Genomic DNA, 18,940 nt, shown 5'->3' with positions numbered 1-18,940 from the left:
TGGAGGATCCAGAACTCACCCTCTGTGGGGTTAATAATTTAGGAGCTGACAAGCAGGCAATGCCAAAAGGCAGTGACTATTTTTCAACAGGGGCCATGAAATTTTTTTTTTAAATCAACATTTACTGCAATTAATGGTTAAATTTCCCATTCAAAAAAAAAGCAATTCCACAAACACCATGATACAATCACCTCCCATGCTGCAGAATATATTGATTTTTTTCTTTATTGAATGTCACTTTATCTACAGATCGGTAAGAGACTTTGGTCTGACCTAAGACTGGGTGGAATGAAGGAGCTGATCTAGGCCCTGAGCTCCAGAGAGACCCCCAAGTCCCCTCACACACACACCCCCAAAAAAACCCAACATTTCAGAAATGGAGTCTCCCTCTAGATGTGGCCACTCCACCCACCCCACTTGGAAACATGCACATGTGAGTACATGTGTTCCCAAAGAAGCAGTTGTTGGGAACACTGGGGCATGGCCACTAGGTAACTCGAGGGGATGGAAGACCACAAGTGTCAATGAAGCCCCCTCGCACTAGGCCCCGGTGTCCTTGCCCCCGACCTCCTGCCTGGAGGCACTCGCAGCAGCTCTGTGTGCTAGGCCCAAGTGTCCTTGGCCCCCCCGCCTGGAGGCACACACAGCAGTTATGCTAAAAATTTGCAACAGTATGTTGCAAAGTCAAACTGCCTAAAACTAAGCAAAGCCAAACAAAAAAAATATAAAAAAACAATGCTAAATAAAGCAGCTTTATATATAGTTTAACAAATGATACAGAGAATTAGGGAACTAGCTGGGAACTGAATTAGCTGGCTATATAAATACTTAAAGCAGCTTGCTATTAAATAAATATGCTAAAAAAAAAAATGTATAAAAGCCTGTGTAACTTCCTGCTCTGTTGTGCAGGATTTGAGATTTTATTCTCCCTGTACCTTTTTGCAGCTGCAAATAAACTTTTCTGCTTCTCCACCCCGTTGTAATTATTGGGTGTAGCACACCGGGTAACAAACCACTCAAGCTGTTGTTCAGCCTCTCGGCACTGGGTGCCGGCAACAGCTTTTGGCGTCCCTGGGTGGGCTCGAGGCTGCAATTTAGCCTTGCCCGGACCCCTCCTGGAGGTCGAGGATTGCGGCGAGAACCGACGCCCAGCGCGCACCGGTGAGTTCATCGGGGGCCTCGGAGGAGACGCGATTTGATCGACCCCAGAGGGCACAACGGTGCAACGCACTCATATAGTGGAGAAGCTGTTGTGGACCACGGTGAAGAACCGGTCCCTTAGACGTGGGGGAGGAGCAGCTGCAGGGCCACGGTGAAGAACCGGTCCCTTGAATCAGGTAGGATCCTTTTAAAATCCGGATTATATGCTCTTTTGGAACCTGGGGACGCCCAGAGTTACCCTGTAGGTATGGGACAGGGACAGAGCTCAGAGGTTAGGGCACGGTGTACGCCCCTAGAGTGCATTCTAGCAAACTGGAAGGTATTTGGTGCGGATCCAATGACTAAGAGCCAATTAAAACAATTCTGTACAGTTGACTGGCCTCAATATCAACTAAAGAACCAGGAGTGGTGGCCACCAGGAGGGTCAATTAATTACAACACGATCCTCCAATTAGTTTTGTTTTGTCAGTAAATAAATAAATGGAATAAACATATGTATGCGCATTTGTTTCTGACTTTATGTACTCGACCAGATATTTTACAGCACTGTAATCTAACTCCGACTGGTTCGGTAGTAGCTAATGTTAGTCCCCAGACCCCAACCCCCACTGTAATGGCAGAGCCGGTGTCCCCTTCGGCCCCCACACCCCCACCGTATAAGGGTAGAATGCCTCGGGTTATAGAGATTGCCCCCTCGGTGGGACTCTATCCTTTGCTTACCGAGACGGTTGTGGCTTGCCCAGGGGCAGACGGACGTCAGGCTACCACTATGCAAGTTTACACCCATGTGCCATTCAATCCAATAGACTTAGCAGCTTTTAAAACACAGGCTGGGGAATTCTCAACAAACCCAAGCAGGTTTATTTCAGTCTTTAAGGGGTGCCTCAGTAGTCACAAGCCAATTGAGACGACTGTAATATCTTCCTAAGAACCTTGTTGTCTGAGGTGGAAAGGGATCAGGTTACAGCTAAGGCAAGGGGAGCGTCAGCGTTCAAGCGAAAAAAAAGAAAGGAATCTATCTGTCAAGTTCCTCTCCAAATAATTGTAAGCGGCTCAGGGCATTTCTGGGTATGGCAGGCTTTTGCAGGATATGGATCCCAGAGTTTGGACTGTGGGCTAAACCCCTGTACAACTGTGTAAAAGAAGCAGATCATGACCCCTTCTATTGGACCCCAGAGGCTGACAGGGCATTTAAAATCCTAAAAAAAAAATTAATAAAAGCCCCAGCTCTGGGCCTGCCAGATCTCTCTAAGCCGTTTCAGTTGTATGTACATGAACAAAGGGGGGTGGCCCTAGGAGTGCTCACACAGCTGTTAGGAGCATGGAAGCGTCCTGTGGCTTATTTTTCTAAGCAATTGAATCAGGTTGCAAAGGGTTGGCCGGCATGTTTACGGGCGGTCGCAGCTACTGCCCTATAGCTTAAGGAAGCAAAGAAGCTAACATTGGGAGGGGTTATGCAAATCTATACTCCCCATATGGTCCGAGCCTTATTGGATGCAAAGGGAGGGCTTTGGCTCACCCAGGCTCGGATTGCTCGGTACCAGGCTAAGCTGTTAGAGAACTCTGAAGTCACCCTACAGCCTTGCCCCTCCCTTAACCCAGCCACTCTCTTGCCAGAAACAAAGGAACAGAAACATGACTGTTTAAAAATCATAAATGTCCAGTACTCCAGCCGTCCGGATTTAAAGAATGTACCTCTCCCAAATGCAAATTATAAGTGGTACACTAATGATAGCAGTACTGTAATAGATGGGCAAAGGAGGGCGGGTTATGCTGTTGTAACCCTCCATGACACTGTGGAAGCTGAAGGTTTGCCTGCGGGGACCTCTGCCCAGCTTGCCGAACTAATAGCCCTGACCCGTGCACTTGAACTGTCAAAAAAAAAGCGGGTCAACATTTTTACTGATTCAAAGTATGCTTTTGGTGTGCTGCATGCTCATGCTGGCCTATGAAAGCAAAGGGGAATGCTGACAGCCCAAGGCTCCCCAGTCAAGTACGGGCCCCAAATCCTCCGGCTCCTAGAAGCTGTACAACTCCCCTCGGAAGTGGCGGTGGTACACTGTAAAGCCCATCAAAGGGAGGATCAAAATGTGGCCAAAGGTAACGCCCGGGCAAATAAAGAGGCTAAGCATGCTGCCACCCTGCCATCCCCTCAGGCTAAGAACGCCCATATGCATGCCCTTATCCCATCAGTAGGGAAGCTTCCAACCCCTCAGTACTCTGGGGAGAAGAAACAGCTAACTGACAAATTCAGTCTCCGGGAAAAGGAGGGATGGCTCCATTCCCCAGAAGGAAAGGTCCTCTTACCAAAGGGCCTAATCCGGCCAGTGCTGCAGAAACTACATCAAACCACTCATGCTGGCAGAAAAACACTTATCCAGCTAATGGGAAAATACTTTATCACTTCCGGACTCCGACCCCTGGCTGCCCAGGTACAAGCGGACTGCTTAGTCTGCCAAAAAAATAACCCCCGACCGGGACATCCTGTGCCACCAGCTGCCCTAGAACCCACTCCGGGCCCCGGACAAGTGTGGCAAATAGACTTTACTAAGTTTCCCCGGACCCAAGGGTTCAAATATCTCCTTGTTATAGTGGATCGGTTCAGCGAACGGCCAGAAGCCTTCCCATGCCGTAACTGCACTGCCAAAACAGTGGCCCTCAAGTTTGTTAAGGAGATCATTCCTCGCTTTAGACTCCCCCTGTAAATAAAATCTGACAATGGGACACACTTCACGTCAAAAATCATTCAAAGCATCTCACATGCCTTACAGATCCCCTGGAAACTCCATACGCCCTGGAGACCGCAAGCCAGTGGGGTAGTGGAGCGGACCAATCAGACCCTTAAACGGCATCTCTCAAAAGTGTACCAAGAAGCCTCACTGCGATGGCCTGATGCTTTGCCCCTCGTCCTACTCCGTATCCGCGTTCTCCCAAAGGGTAAATTAGGGCTCAGTCCCTTTAAAATTGTTTAAAAGGGCATGGCCCATGAATGGCACCCCGGTTCTGTCAGGGGAATGGGAGTTGTGTAATGTTTTTTTGTCACAGTATATGTGTTCCCTGTCTGCTGTTCTCTTGTCTCTTCACAGGTATACCAAGGATTCCCAGCCTCTCCCCTTGGACTCTCCCGTCCACTCCTTACAGCCCGGTGACTCTGTGCTTGTTCGCACCTGGAAAGACGAGCCTCTCCAAAAAAAGTAAAAAGGACCCTATACCATCCTGCTGATCTCCCATACAGCGGCAAAAATCAAGAAACACAAGAACTGAATCCATCACTCTTGTCTGAAGGCAGTACCTGCCCCCTCGTCAGCAGAACAGTGGACCGTCCAACCTGCTGACTCCTCATCTAGTAACAATCTCGGGCTAAAGCTACTGTTTAAAAGGCACAAATAGCGGGCACCTTAATGCTAAAATGGGCCCACCCAGGTACTGGAGACCCTGGGTTAAAAAAACTCTGGTAATAATTAATTGGGTAACATTGTTATTCTCTGTATTGATATTTCCAAATTGTGCATATCGGAAGCATAACTCCTTTGTTTTGCTTGCGCACCATGTTGCTACTTTAACAAACCAGACTGATTGCTGGGTGTGTGCTCCAACTCCACTATCCCCCAAAACGGGAATGCCCCTTGACATGCTGCCCTTGACCCTAGCAAAATTAGCCACCACCAAAAAGCAGAAAAAAACGGACTCACCGTTCTAAAACAAAACCTCTTTACAGCAAGCCACCTATTAGGACCAGAAGTATTCAGTTGCAGTACTCACTAAAAAAGTGTTATGTTTTACCCAAAACCAATCTAATCCCTATAGGCATCCTGTAAAAAAAAGCTCCTGTGTTATTACACAGTGGGCTAATGGGTATTAAATAAAAACCAACAGGGGAGGCCAACAGTGTGGGTGTAATGGTTCCTCCCCTTTTAAAAAAACACTTACAAATAATCTTACCACAAAAAAGGTGGTACAGGCTGAAGCCCATGCCCGAGCCGGAGCACAGGTTGCCTATACTGCCCCAAAAAACAATTGGTTGCAAACCTTGTTTTCAGGCTGGGGTTTGTCGTCTTGGCTTGATGGTTTATTTAGCCTGCTATTAAAACTTCTCTTTCCTGTACTGCTTGTATTACTGGTATTATGCTGTGCGGTATCATGTGTCAGGGCCCTTTTGCAAAAGTTAATAAGTCATTCTCTTCAGGGCTATCACAAAGTGCTTATGCAAAGTCATATTATAAAAAAATAAGTAGCCCAAGTGAGAAAACTCAGAGCCAAGGCTGTTGAGTGTTCTCAAAGGGGGGAGTTGTTGGGAACACTGGGGCATGGCCACTAGGTAACTCGAGGGGATGGAAGACCACAAGTGTCAATGAAGCCCCCTCGCACTAGGCCCCGGTGTCCTTGCCCCCCCCTCCTGCCTGGAGGCACTCGCAGCAGCTCTGTGTGCTAGGCCCAAGTGTCCTTGGCCCCCCCGCCTGGAGGCACACACAGCAGTTATGCTAAAAATCTGCAACAGTATGTTGCAAAGTCAAACTGCCTAAAACTAAGCAAAGCCAAACAAAAAAAATATAAAAAAACAATGCTAAATAAAGCAGCTTTATATATAGTTTAACAAATGATACAGAGAATCAGGGAACTAGCTGGGAACTGAATTAGCTGGCTATATAAATACTTAAAGCAGCTTGCTATTAAATAAATATGCTAAAAAAAAAATGTATAAAAGCCTGTGTAACTTCCTGCTCTGTTGTGCAGGATTTGAGATTTTATTCTCCCTGTACCTTTTTGCAGCTGCAAATAAACTTTTCTGCTTCTCCACCCCGTTGTAATTATTGGGTGTAGCACACCGGGTAACAAACCACTCAAGCTGTTGTTCAGCCTCTCGGCACTGGGTGCCGGCAACACACCTATATTTTGTGGCTGCCAATGACTAACCCTTGCAAGTAGGCCCCAGGATACCCTGAAAAGCATCCTCTCTGGCCACTTTCTTTGAATGCCCAAAGGAGCCTAGTGCCATCTGTCATATCCTGAAACTTCATACAGTGGGATCTATTCACTCGGCAGCATCAAAGATTGAGGGGGGAAAAAAGAAGAAGAAATCCTCTCTAACTTGCTGCTTAATGACAGGGGTGGGTGAACTACACAGGGATTACAGCATTTAAAAAACAACTGACTCTAGAGTTCATGTCATCCCTGGAGAGATCACAGCAGCTGCCTGGAAACAAAATCGCAATAAAAAGATCTTCTTCCTCCCAGAGATCCTGTTCTTAATTATCTATTCATTGCAAAAGAGACGATCTCCAGCTTTTACCCATCCCTGGATGGCCAGGGTGCTGCTACAGCCTCGTTCCAAGAGAACAGTGACATTAAAAAAAGGGAAGAGGTGAGTAAAACATCAAGTGGTGAAAGGAATTGAAGTGATTGTAAATGAGTGAAGGACAAGAGGCAGCATTAAGTTTCTATCCTTTATGGTGGCGGAAAAAGTTTCCTAATGTAAATCAAATAAGACCACTGCGGTATCATCTTCCTGAGTCTGCAGACAGACAGCTCCAGTGCCTCTACTGCTTAGTCAGGAAAATGATATTAACAAAGCTCTGATCAGTTTCATTGCTGCTGCATTTAGAAACCTGTGGCCAGCTGTTAAATTGTCAAGAGTCAGGGCACTCTACTATTGCTTGGGAAAGGCATAAGCAGCAGCCTAGATGAGCACTGAAGTTATTCAGAGGGGAAGAAGACCCATGTGGAGGCTGGGGATAGGGGCATCTGACTACACCTTTCATGTTCTCTCATGCTTACCTCTGTGCCTTCTTTTGGATGGCCCCTTACCTCTAGAAATCACTCCTGGATAGAATAGCAGAAAGAACTCCTCACTACTCATCTCTGGGGAGAGAGAGCTCCTTCTTCCAGCTGCTGGACAGGGGTGGCGGAAGCTTCAAACACATGCTAGCCAAAAGCTGATAGGAAAGATGGAGCCTGCAAGCAGAGTGCAAGGACAGCATCCCACTTAAAAGGCCTGTACCCTGCCTAGCAGTTGGGCTTGGGGAGCTAAATTTCTCCTCAGGGTGTTGCTGTTGGAGCTTGCTGGTGGGGACGCCATTCATGTATTGACTTTGGGCTAATCTAGCCCAAAGGCCCTATTAAATTGTTCAACCTCTAGTTTAGAAGGGAGTCAATGCTTGGCTAACTGGACAGTAGAGCTGATCAACATTTTCTGAAGGAATAGTTTTCCATCCGAAAATGCTGATTCCACATAATCAAAATGTTTCACAGGAACATATTGATTTTGTCCAAATTTTCAATGGGAAATCATTAAAACTGTTTGATTACTTAGTATTATATTATAGTCAAAATGAAATGTTTCAACCTTATTGAAATGAAACATTTTCCTAAGGTGGCGACAAAATATTTTCAGAATATTTCATTTTGCAAAAAATGCTGAGCTTTCAACTATTCATCCCAATTCAGAACTAAATGAAATTTCAAAATCTCAGAATTTCTGACAGGACAGAAATTCTGTTGTTTTTTTTTACCAGACCTACTCTATAGCAAGAGATGCATCACTTTGGGGACGTAGAGGATTTCATAGACAATTACAGGTATAGAAAACCCTCAAAGCAAGCAGAAATGAAATGTATAAAGGTCTTTGCTGAGGCCGGGGGGGGGGGGGGGAGTGGTTAGTGTCACGCCAGCTTCTTGTTGAACCATAACACCCTTCCCCTACCCCTCCTCCCCCCCCGTCCTCCCCCAAGATTCATACAGGCGTTTTTCTCCTCCCCAACATGAAAGTCTTAGGCTTCTCCCAAATGAGTTTACAACGAGAAACTCAAAAGCTTGAGATTTTCCAGACCCTTCCCAGCCGCACTCTCTGCTATTTAAAAGGGGTGGAGGCCTAATATCAAAAATGTTTTTTTAAACCCGAAAACATTACATCCAAAATTTAAGTGGGTTCAGATAATGGTAGAGCTCAAGGTCTATTGTCTTTGCAGTCTGTCTGATCAGAATGCACAGTTCAGGGTCTTTAGGTTTTGATGGCTGATTAGAAAAGTCTCCTTCTCAAGTCAAAAGCCTGAGGTTAGGTAGCAATGGCCCCTCCCCTACAGATCTGGTGTCCAGGGGCATCCCTCTCCCAGGCCACAACTGTCCTTAATCATGCTAAGGAAGTGGCATAGCCATGGGTGAAAGGGGGTTAAAGCTAAACAGGAACAAAGCACTCATATTCCAGACTAAGAGAGTTATTCAGGAACAGCTATTGGTCTGTAAATTCACAACTTGCCTTAATCTTAATTAACTTTCAAGTGTAGACAAGCCCTAAAGTATTGGTTAGCAACCTTTTTGGGCTCAGTACCCATTTTTAAACCTTGATGGCCTGTGGCAATGCTGTAAATAGCTCATAAAGCCCTCAAGTGGCCCCAGAACTGCCCTGATCTATTTGAAGAATTGTCTCTTGAAAATATTACACTCCTCACCTCCAAGGGGGAAGGAGGTGGCATTGCAGCACTGCTGCTAATGCAATGATCTTGTTGCAGAGGACTAATGAACAGGGATGTGAACCTCAAGGTAATGTCAGCACGAGAAGACAAGGTGTTGGGGTGGCATAGACGTGTCATGACATCACAGCATGGCAGGTCTGCACATTGCAGCAGCATGAAGGCGTCTTGGAGTGGGTAGTGCTGTGGCACAGTGATGCCCAGGCATGATGCCCTCACAGTGTTGTGACAGTAGGGCAGTTTTATGAATTGCCAGTCTCAGTGGCGCCGTGGCATGGATAGTGTTGTGGCATGGACGTGTCACAATGCCATAGTGTCATGGCATGGATTATGCCATGGCATGGCAATGTGATGGTATGCAGGTCTCACTGTGCCATGCAGAGGCTGATCTAGCTATATATCAGCTAGGCACCTGCCTAGGGTAACAGATTCCTCGGCAGCTGCCAAGGGTGGCAGATTTGATCCAGCTGGCCCCTCCATCATGACAGAGGGGCCGCCGCGCCAATTTGAGTGATATTGCAATACCGCACTCCAGCGTGTGACGCCACTTGCAGCTGCCTAGTAAATCACATTTGGCCTGGCCGCACCTTTGTCATGACAGATTGGCAGCCGGGTCAATTTGAGTGTTATGGGGCACATGGAAGTGTTGCCTAGGGCTGTAGATTTTGTTGAGCAGCCTCTGGTGCTATACTGTCATGGCATGGGTGGTGTCAGGGCATGGAAGTGCACGGTGCAGCGGTCTCCCCGCACCCTGCTATCTCAGTGTGGGTGGTGCTGTGCACACCACTGGCATGGCACGGCAGCCTCAGTGTCATGCTCTTGCAGGCAGGGTTTTGCTATGTGGGTGGCACTGTGTTGTCAGGGTGCCGTGCCAGGGCGTGGGAGCTATATCCCGTGACGCTGAGGGGCTAGTGCCTGCTCTGAGCACAACCCCTCAAGAACCTGAACCACTGCCACAGGGGCTCCCTCCCAATACTTTGAGCTCACATGTGATCAGGCAGGTATTGGACGCCTACCACCCCAGCCCCGAGGAGAAGGAAGGACCCTTTCACGCCATCGACAAACCTTGGAACCAATAAGACGTTTCGAATTTTCCAAACCAACCAATGAGAAAGGGGAGGCGGGACTTCCGGCGCTGGTTGCTAAGGCAAGCACGTCTCTCTTCCTAACAACGGAGCGAAGCTGATATTTTGGGGTTCAGAGCCGAGGAGGCGCAGGTGAGACCGAGTCCCTCCCCCGCCCGACCCCTGCCCACGCCCCCCAGCCAGGGCTGTCAGCGGGCAGGCCCCCGCCCCCCAGCCAGGGACCCCACCCAGCCGGGGCTCCTGCCGCAGCCAGGGTCCAGCCCCCGCCCGGGATAGCGCCGTCCCCTCCCCCCAGTCCCTTCTAGGTTCTGGTGATAACCCCTCCCCCGGCCTGTGCGATCTGCCGGGCCCCTCCGTGATGGGGTGTGGGGAGGCTCTTGTCCTTCTATGGCTTGATGGCCCTAGCCACCCAGTGGGGGGTCTCCCCTGTGCTCTGTGTGTGTGTGGGGGGGCTCTGATAACCCGCCCTTGCCAATCACCCAGTGAGGATCCCTGCATAAAACACCAAGGCCCAAAGCATTCTCTGTGTGTGTGTGATTATTTTTCCTCCATCCAGGCCATCTTTTCCCTCTACCCCCCATCGCCCCCATGTCAGGTGGGTCCAATGCCTGGAGCAGGGGGCGTGTGAAGGAGGTGCTGTGCTCAGAAGCGGGTCTGATGCCGCAAAACAGGAACGGGTCTCCAAGGACGCTTCCGTGGGGTTGTTATAAACCAGCTCTATTTAAAATTAAAAGACTTATGGGTGAAATGCCTCTCAGCAGCATTTCTTCCCAACCTGTTTGTGTGTTTAAACTGTCTGCTGTATATGAAGGACTCGGAGCTGGATTGTGTATGTCATGGGGCCTGGGGTTGTGGGTATGACGTTTGGGAGATAAACCTGAAACACCGCAACAACTCAAAGGAACTGCCTCATTCCAGCCATCTAGTTTGCTATCCTGGCTTCCACCATCTGTGACTCCGTGCTGACTGAGTATTTCAGAGGGATGTGTAAAACTCCCACAATCCCTTTTGGGGGAATCCGTAGCCGTAGTACTTGTTACTTCAGTTATTGTGTCTGTAGACTGGCTTTACTATGGCCTCAAAGAGGTGCTGGGTGTGTTATTGCCCAGTGATGGATCATTAGCTTGTCAGGACCTCTTATAATGCTCCTGTTTTCTTTGAGGGGATAGGGGAGTGTCTTATGCCAGATAGGAGAACCAGAGGAGACCAAGGTGAAATGTTCTGAATTTGCCCATCAGAGAGTGCTGTAGGACTGCGTCACCTTCTGAGCGACTGGCCAGGCACAGGCCCAGAGAAGTGGTGCAACAGAGTCTGATGTGGCACTTCCCTGATTGGCAAACCCTGGAGTTGAAAAAAGAAGTCGAAAAACAAACCAAAACAACCCATTAACTATTTCCATCCTGAAATGCACACAAAATCTGTTCCTGTTGCATGCATACTTTGGCTGCATTGCAAACTGTATTGTGTCCTGAATTGGACAACAGCCTAAGGCAGGGGATGGTTGATGCTATGCTCTCTGTTCGGCTGTTGGAAAGCATTGCTGTAATTTCACTGTGTCCTGCCCCTTCACTAGCAACCAAGCTGCCATCAAGTCAGAGCCATATGTCTCTTTATGGAGTTGTGCCCTGAGAGGTGCAGCACATTTGAAGTCTTGACTATGGAAAGTGACAACTTTTTGTAAGCTCTTTGTCTCTGTAATATCTTGTAACAGAGTTCTCCAGGTTAATTTATATACCCTGGAAAAGGTATGGAGAAGCAGTAAGCAATGGAGGAGATGGCAGGATTCACATCTTGCTTCTCATAGTGATCAAACTGAACCTTTTTAAAATTAAACTTTCTCCCCCCCCCCCCTCTTTTAACTAGTTGGGCAGAGAACCACCTGCTTCTGCTGAAACTGTGCTCTCCCTGATTCTCGAGAGTTCCATCCCTCTCGCCCACCTGCACTGCAGCATCTGGCTGGTCCTAAGTAGGCACCTCTGCCCCCTCTCAGGGTCACAGTGGAAGGACCATGGCAGACACCGGGGAGGGGAAAAAGGAGGAGGCAGATTATAAAAGACTTCACAGCTTCCCGCTGATCAGGGTAAGAACAAGGGTGGGCATGTATGATCATGAGAACGTCAAGGTACAAGGATGGGAGATAAATGTATTTCAGTCATACCTACCCTCCAAATCAGTTTGTCCTCAACTTCTGAGTAGCTACAAGAATATGATCGTATCATATCAATTCTGCCTGAGGACTGCACCCTCCTACCATTTCCCCATGTTCCACTCTACTGTGAGGCAACTTAGAAGCAGCCTGCTCCAAAGTTTACTAATGTTGCCACTCAGTCAGCCACAGCAAGCTAGGGCAATAGAAAGCAATCCCTTTCTGACCCCACTCCTTCAGCACTGAACATGCTGCCTTTACAGCACTCCCACCACATTCAGGGTACTCTGTGCAGCTTGGGGTTTTTCAGAGGAGCTTGGAAAAAAAACCTCTCTAGGCAATGAGATAATGGAACAGAGGGGAAACTATGTGTAACTTAGATTTCCCTGTAGGGCTTATTGCAGTAATATCCAAGGGCTGCCTACCTACTTTTACCAAAATATGAGCACAAAATATTATGATCTATGAGGAAAGGTTAAGATAAATAAATCTTAAATTCAGCTTGGAATAAACAGGTGCAGTTCCATGGGAGTGTCAGGGCTCTAATCACCAGTGTTGTAAATAGTAGTATAAATTGTTCAGAAACTAGTTGTAAGTAGTAACGGAGCATAACTTTTACCTATTTGGCATTGAGTGGCTGTGCAGAAATGAGTGCAGCTGACATGTTGAGGCCATACAGGAGAGGTTGGGATGTATAGGAAAAAGACATTAGAAGGAGAACAACTAACACACCTTCCCTTTATCTTAATTCCCCCTTTAGTTATTTTTTTCTCATATACTCCCTCTTCTCAACCCTTTATTCTGCTCTCACTTACTCTGGTCTCCCATTGACTACACTGATGCCACTGAGAGCAGACCTTGACTCATTGTATGTGTCACGCTTGTCTTGGAAACACAAGGAATGCCAAATTGTTACAAGTCTCGTTGCTTTGTCACTTACACCCATTTTCTTCTCCAACTCTCCCCACTGCTCACAACACTCCTGAATTTGGCCCTAAATATGTCTAACTTGGCTATGTGGCAATGAAGCACACCAAGAAGGGAAAGGAATGGTTTAGGAGGATCCCAGAGGTACAGCTAGGAGTGAAAGGATGAAACTGAGCGAAGGGAAAGCCTCAAATAGCTATCACTGCAAGGTATGTTAGGCTGTGGAATACTCTCCTAAAGGAAAAATTGGAAACTTCATCACTTGTAACTTAAATCACTGAATCTTTGGAATATAAGAAGGAAACAATTCTGCATTGACTGGGAGGGAGGGATGAACAAGAGGTGACCTAATAAGCCTCTTCCATCTTGAACATTTGCATTTCTCCAAAGGCAGAGCTATTTCTGATCTCAAACCCTTGGCATTTGAGCTCCTATTGGTGGTGCTCTTGCGTCCTCTGTGGTACAGATCAGAGGAGGTAGCATGTGTGATTTGTAGGGCACAGCTGTGGCATGATGGAGGGAGCAGCTGACACCAGTTTATCTGATCTTCTGTCTTGTGCCCAGCTCTTTGGGTTGCTGAGCTCCCTCTTGTTTTTCCCAGCACACAGACATGCCAGAGGAGATGCGAGTGGAGGCCATGGAGCTGTGTGTCACCGCCTGTGAGAAATACGCCACCAACAATGAGGTAACAGTCAGTGCTAAGAAGGTTATTTTGTCTGGACATGCTGGTTGCAATCACTCTGTCTATATGTCTCCATACTTGGAGAGTCTTCTGGAGCAAGAGTAAAGGGGGAGGCAGAAAGGAGGTCAGACACTCTGGTCCCGATTTTCTGCTGCTTTGTTCCTGCACTGGGCACAAGGAGAAAAGGGATGGGGGAGGAAAGGTGATTGGAGTCTCAGACTAGGCTCCGAGCATTGAGAGAAGCTTCAGGCCTGTTCTAACTTAGTCTACGTCCCATTGGCTCTTGTAAGCCAGTTTTCTGTATTCTGAGCAAAGTGGGAGAGAGGTCTCTGATCCAAGTATCACTTGGCGGTGCTGTACAGGTAGGGGGGTTTTGCTCCCTCCTGAATTAACATACTTGGTCTAGTACATCCCGTTATCCCTTGGTCTCAGATGATTTCTGGCTGAGCAACAGGGGACAGTCTGCTTGTTACAATGCATGTTCAGTGCTGGGAATGAGTAAGAACTAGAAGGGAGAGTGGGGGAGTTTTTCATATCTTCCATTTGCCCCTCAGGCTGGGAAAAATGCCTTGTGCCACTCTCCAGCATCTCCCCACATCTCCCATCCATTCTCTAGCTGATGCGTAGTGTGGGGGGAAGGAGCTATTCACAGCCTGGCCCAGTCACAAAAGTTGTGTCTTGCTGATTCACTGCAAGGAAAAAGGAATTCCCTCAAAAACAATAAAGAATAATGATCTGATTCTCCTGTCAAACTCATTCTTGTGTGACTTAAATGGGCCAAGTCCTGATTCAAACGAGTGAGAGGAGAATCAGGTTCTAAATACAGACCTCTAATATCTCCTACTGGGTTTTCAGAAGTCTGCAGCAAAGGAGTCTGGGTACTCCTCAGTGGAGTTCTGCTGTACTGTAACCTCACCCTAGCTCTCACCCTCCTCCTGAGAGTCATGTTAAAGAGAGGGCAACAGTGGGGAATTTGTATGCACAAACACACCCCTCCCATCTCTCTGACCTGCTGCTCCCTCTGCATACTCCTGGACTCTTTCTCTTTATTCCTCAGAGTGCTGCTAAGATGATCAAAGAGACAATGGACAAGAAGTTTGGCTCTTCGTGGCATGTAGTGATTGGTGAGGGCTTTGGCTTTGAGATCACCCACGAGGTGAAGAACCTGCTGTACATGTTCTTTGGCGGCAGCCTGGCTGTTTGTGTCTGGAAGTGCTCCTGACACATCTCCTCATGTCCAAGGCTCACCACATACAAGGGATTTCTTCATTCCTTTCACAGGTTTTTGTACAATCTTGAGGCAGGGCTTTATTTTTAATAGGAAAATTTGGGGATTCTTTTTCATACGCTGTGTCTGTGCGTATGTAAATCTGCTGAGCTATCTAATCCAAATTCAAGGGGTATCTCACTTTGATCTTGTGTGTCTCGTTGCTTAAACAATAAGGTTAGGCAGGAAGGGATCTGGTGGGTAGGTTATCCCATGGGGTGCTGTTTATGAAGCCATACATCAGAGCTAGGAGTGTGTGTGAAAGGGAAAAGGGTGCTAATCCAGCCATGCCATCTTCTTCTCCTGTCTTTCCACACTATTTTCTCTCTTCTCTGAAGTCCCTCCTACAGCACGGAAAGGTGATGATCAATGTTGACAGTATTCCTCCCCTCTCATTTTCTTTCTGTCCCTATCTAGGATGACCTTTTGGAACAGGTCATGTGAAGGATCCTCCCCCACTGTCCCAAACAGTGCTGGGGGCTAAGTCTGCTGTCCTGCACCTCTCTCCCACTCTCTGGGACAAGAACATGACAGCTGAGCTGCCTGGGTGTGAGAAGAAAGTGACAATTTAGAAATCCAAACCCAGTGGGTGGTTGCTGTGCAAACTGACCCTTCCTTTTCACACCCACTGAGCAGTGGCATAGCTCTAAAATGTTTGCAGTTTCTGGCACACGGGGGAGTGGGTGAAAACTCAATACAGCATTTGAATGCATCCTTAAGAGAGGCAAAAACTCTTTGCACACCATAGGTGCCAGTATTGTGCACACTCCATATCTTGTTTAGAGGCTGGTAGTGGGGGGGGCTCCATGTGAGCTGCCAGTTTGTCAGTCATCAGAGATTTAATATACATTTGTTCTTGAGTCTGTTTTATCTTTTTGAAGCTGTGGGGAAGGTGTTAAGAGAGAGAATGAACCTACTTGTATTTTACATATATGGCTTATTTATATGAATATGGGGATTTTTTTTAACAATAAAAAGTTTATTACAATGGTGGCTTTTGTGTTTGAGGTTTTCTCTTTAGAACCCATCAAGGTGGGGGCCCAAAGGGAAGGCAGCCAACTGTGACTTAGTTCAGACTTGGGATATGTCTTCACTATTCTGCTGTTGGCTGGGTAACTTGTAGCAGTGGGAGGAAGGAGTTCTGTCCTCTTTAATTTTGGTTTTGTGCTGGTGGAAGGATTCAGTGCTGAGGGAAGGTTGCCAGATCAACAATGCTGGAGAGCAAAGTCGTCTGTTTTATCTCTAGAGCAGGTTCAATATGAGCAGCAGCAGGGCAAACTACTCACGCTCCACACCTTCTGCCAATCTGCCTCAGTCCTGATCTAAAGGGGCAACCTCTAAAGAGGATTTGAGTCTCTGTGGATCATTGAATTGTTGGCATTCTCAGACGAGAGCCCAACAATGCTACAGTCCATGCCAGGTCTTGTCTATCCACAAGGCCTTTGGAAAGAAAAAAGTGGAACTAATTGACTTGCATTTAAAAAAAAAATCTCCATTTGTCCCCTAATCTCTGTTTTACTTTAGACTGTGAGCTCTAAGGACAGGGCCCATCCTTTCTTGAACATCTGAAAAATGCTTGGCATACCATGGATTCTACTGTAAACAAATAATCTAGTATTACAAAAGCCATCAGAATTTATTTTTTAAATGAGACTATCTGTGCCACTTGCAGTAGGAGCAAAGGCCCTGTGTCCTTTCACATAGGCCTCACCTGTCAGATGGGAAATAAATTTTCCCCTTCCCAATGTGGAAGTGGGGACTTAGAGTAGCAAATCCCCATATCCCTTGAGCCATCTACTCCCGTTTCTCTTACCTTATAGGAATTACAGGCTGCATCCCACAAATGAGCCAGCTCCCCCTTTTTTTAAACGAACGTAGCGCTACTGGAAAGGGCTCCAGGGTGATCCAGACATTTAGCCAATGAAAATCTTGGTCCTTTTGTTCTAAGTCTTCCATCCTCCTCAGTGCTATGTTTACGTTCCTTAGGGCCCAGAGGGTAAGTAAGGCAAGTGACTCTGGAAGGCCCTGCCTCTTGTGGGTTTGCAAGCTGTTATGGTGTTTCTGAAACGACACTTTAGTTTCTTTAATTTTATTTCTTTCATGCTAATGAATAGTTAATAGCTGTGCACGTGTGCGCACACACACACGCATCCTGGTCATGGGTGCCCATGCTAGGGTCAGGTTGACCTGTAGAGATCAGACAGAGGGAGGGGGGTTACCTCAGCAAACAATCTCTTGGCCCCACCAGCCATCTGTTATCTGGCCAGTGGTCATGTGGCTGCAGCCATGTCTCTGTGACCTGCACAAAACAAGCACATTCTGCTGAAGTTGGCTGGTCCCCAGCAATTAGACCCCACGTCAGGAAGATAAAACCCCTCAGTTACCCCAGTTGCACTTGCTTTAGGAATCTGGGAGGTTCCCATCTTCTTCTATGCCTTTCCCAACAAACACTTCCCTCTACAGACAGCAATCTTGGGCCTTTCTGGGGCCTACTCTGTTCTGGGAGTAGCCACAGTCATTTTCACTATTGGCTGGAGTGCGTACCTTACAAACGTGTTCCATGAGTGCATCAGCAATGGAGTTTCAAGGAGATGCCTATTGGGCTGGCAGCAAGTGTGTTTCTCCTGTGTTAAGGGGCAGGGAGAGGAGAGGTTTGTCCTAGTGTAACTTTTCTGGCACCCAGTCCATGTGCTGTTACCATCATCCTACCATCAAACAGTGCTTGAGTCACAGGTGGGGAGGGAGGTGGAAAACTGCAGGGTGGCATGTGTCGGCACCAACCAGCATGACCCTTCCTATCTGCCAGTTGGGAAAGGCCACAATCCTTCAAAATCCAATTATAAGCAGTGAATCATTTGTGACTTACTTTACTGCGAAGGGGAGCAGGGATCCATAACGTTCTGCTATTGGACTGCATGGTGGGGAGTCCCTGAGTCCTTGAAAGCACTGGAAAGGTCGCAGAGGGAATGACCATCATGGACTCCCTGCCCCAAAGGTGACTCAACTCCAGCAGGCAGGGGATGGGAGGCATGAATCTGATCACTTCCCTGCAATGATGTCATGGCAACCAGATGCACTGCTACACAGCCAGATGAGGAGTGTTGGCTTTGAAGCGCTCCATCTCTCGTTTCGCTGCAGGCTCAGACCTGACTCCATGAAAAATCTTTTGGTTAATATTTAATGCTGGCATTGAAGTGATGCAGAGCCTGAGGGTTGCCAGCGCCGTGCCCAGCCTCCTTTCTGCTTCCCACTGTGACACTAACTCACTGTTGTCACAAGGGATGAGGGTTTTGAACACTTCTCGTGTAAGGCTGGGATCTTTGTGAATGGGCAGGCTCCCACACATACACTGATGATGATGATGAGCCCACAAGCTGGGTATGGGATCCTTGCACACAGACTGACCTCAAACCCAGCTCTGTGACCCGGGGAGGTGTGGGGTCCCCACACACCGACCCAGCTCGGACCTGGCCCTGTGACATAGGAGATAACCCCACTGCTCAGTTGTGGGGGGTCCCCATTCACAAAGCAGTGACCAACTCATTTCACATAAGCCACTGAATAGCTTATGGTGGTAAAAGGTTTTGGGAAGCAGGAACCTAATGGGTCTGTATTCCACCCGCAATCCCTTTGAGCCACTTTGTTCCCCCAGGCCAGGGCCAGCTTGGAACCAGTGGCCGCCCTGTGAAGGGCTCTGTAGCCTTTCCCCAGTCCCTCAGCCTTATCCACTCCCTGCTGCCTGGCTAGGTCAGCAGGACTTTTTGAAGTCAGTCATTTTGCTGGAAAGCTCTGCTCATGTGAGCCCAGAACACGGATGCACTTAAGAGTTAATGTCTTTAGCAGAGACTAAAGGGGGAAATAAGACCTGTGCATTTACTATCGGCCATGTTATTACTGCAGCGCCAAGGAATGAAATATAGCATTGTCAGAATCTGGGGCGGCCGAAAGCGTCAGCTGGAGACCGTTACTAGGCAACCATTGCACCATGGGACATGAGCAAGCAGAGAACTCATCGTTCTCTCCACAGCAGCTCTGTGTGTATGTGTTCAAGAGAGTGTGCATGTGTCCTAGAGAATGTATGACTGTGTCAGAAAGAAAAGTGTGAAAGGGAGGGAAGTGATACTGAGTCAGAGGAATGTGTGTAAAGAAAGTGGGGCTCTGTGTGTGCCCACTGGTGCCATCCAGCCCCCTGGACCTGGGCCCAGG

General features: G+C 47.7%; 1 protein-coding gene across 6 annotated transcripts; it reads left to right on the top strand.

Moving 5' to 3' along the window:
* The first annotated feature begins 9,752 nt into the window (after positions 1–9,752).
* Positions 9,753–15,727, top strand: DNAL4 (dynein axonemal light chain 4). 6 transcript variants are annotated; one of them, XM_073326641.1, is made up of 5 exons: positions 9,753–9,844; positions 10,269–10,307; positions 11,576–11,792; positions 13,387–13,470; positions 14,525–15,727. In XM_073326641.1, exons 3-5 carry the CDS (start codon positions 11,721–11,723, stop codon positions 14,687–14,689), a joined length of 321 nt encoding a protein of 106 aa, XP_073182742.1. In that variant the 5' UTR covers positions 9,753–9,844; positions 10,269–10,307; positions 11,576–11,720; the 3' UTR covers positions 14,690–15,727. The 6 variants fall into 6 exon arrangements, with proteins under 6 accessions (XP_073182742.1, XP_073182720.1, XP_073182751.1 ...); XM_073326619.1 differs by having other exon boundaries at positions 10,269–10,412; XM_073326650.1 differs by having other exon boundaries at positions 10,269–11,792; positions 14,525–14,591; positions 15,152–15,727.
* The last annotated feature ends 3,213 nt before the right edge of the window (positions 15,728–18,940 follow it).

Source organism: Lepidochelys kempii, chromosome 1 (genome assembly GCF_965140265.1).
Source record: "Lepidochelys kempii isolate rLepKem1 chromosome 1, rLepKem1.hap2, whole genome shotgun sequence".
NCBI classification, from domain to species: domain Eukaryota; kingdom Metazoa; phylum Chordata; order Testudines; family Cheloniidae; genus Lepidochelys; species Lepidochelys kempii.
This window is presented reverse-complemented; position numbering and strand designations above follow the sequence as displayed.

Bases quoted from the DNA above. Each gene is read 5' to 3' on its own strand.
- DNAL4 (XM_073326630.1), top strand. From the start codon at position 11,721: ATGGCAGACACCGGGGAGGGGAAAAAGGAGGAGGCAGATTATAAAAGA. The intron at 11,793-13,386 runs GTAAGAACAAGG...TGTTTTTCCCAG, and splicing joins ACAGCTTCCCGCTGATCAGG to CACACAGACATGCCAGAGGA. The intron at 13,471-14,524 runs GTAACAGTCAGT...TTTATTCCTCAG, and splicing joins AATACGCCACCAACAATGAG to AGTGCTGCTAAGATGATCAA.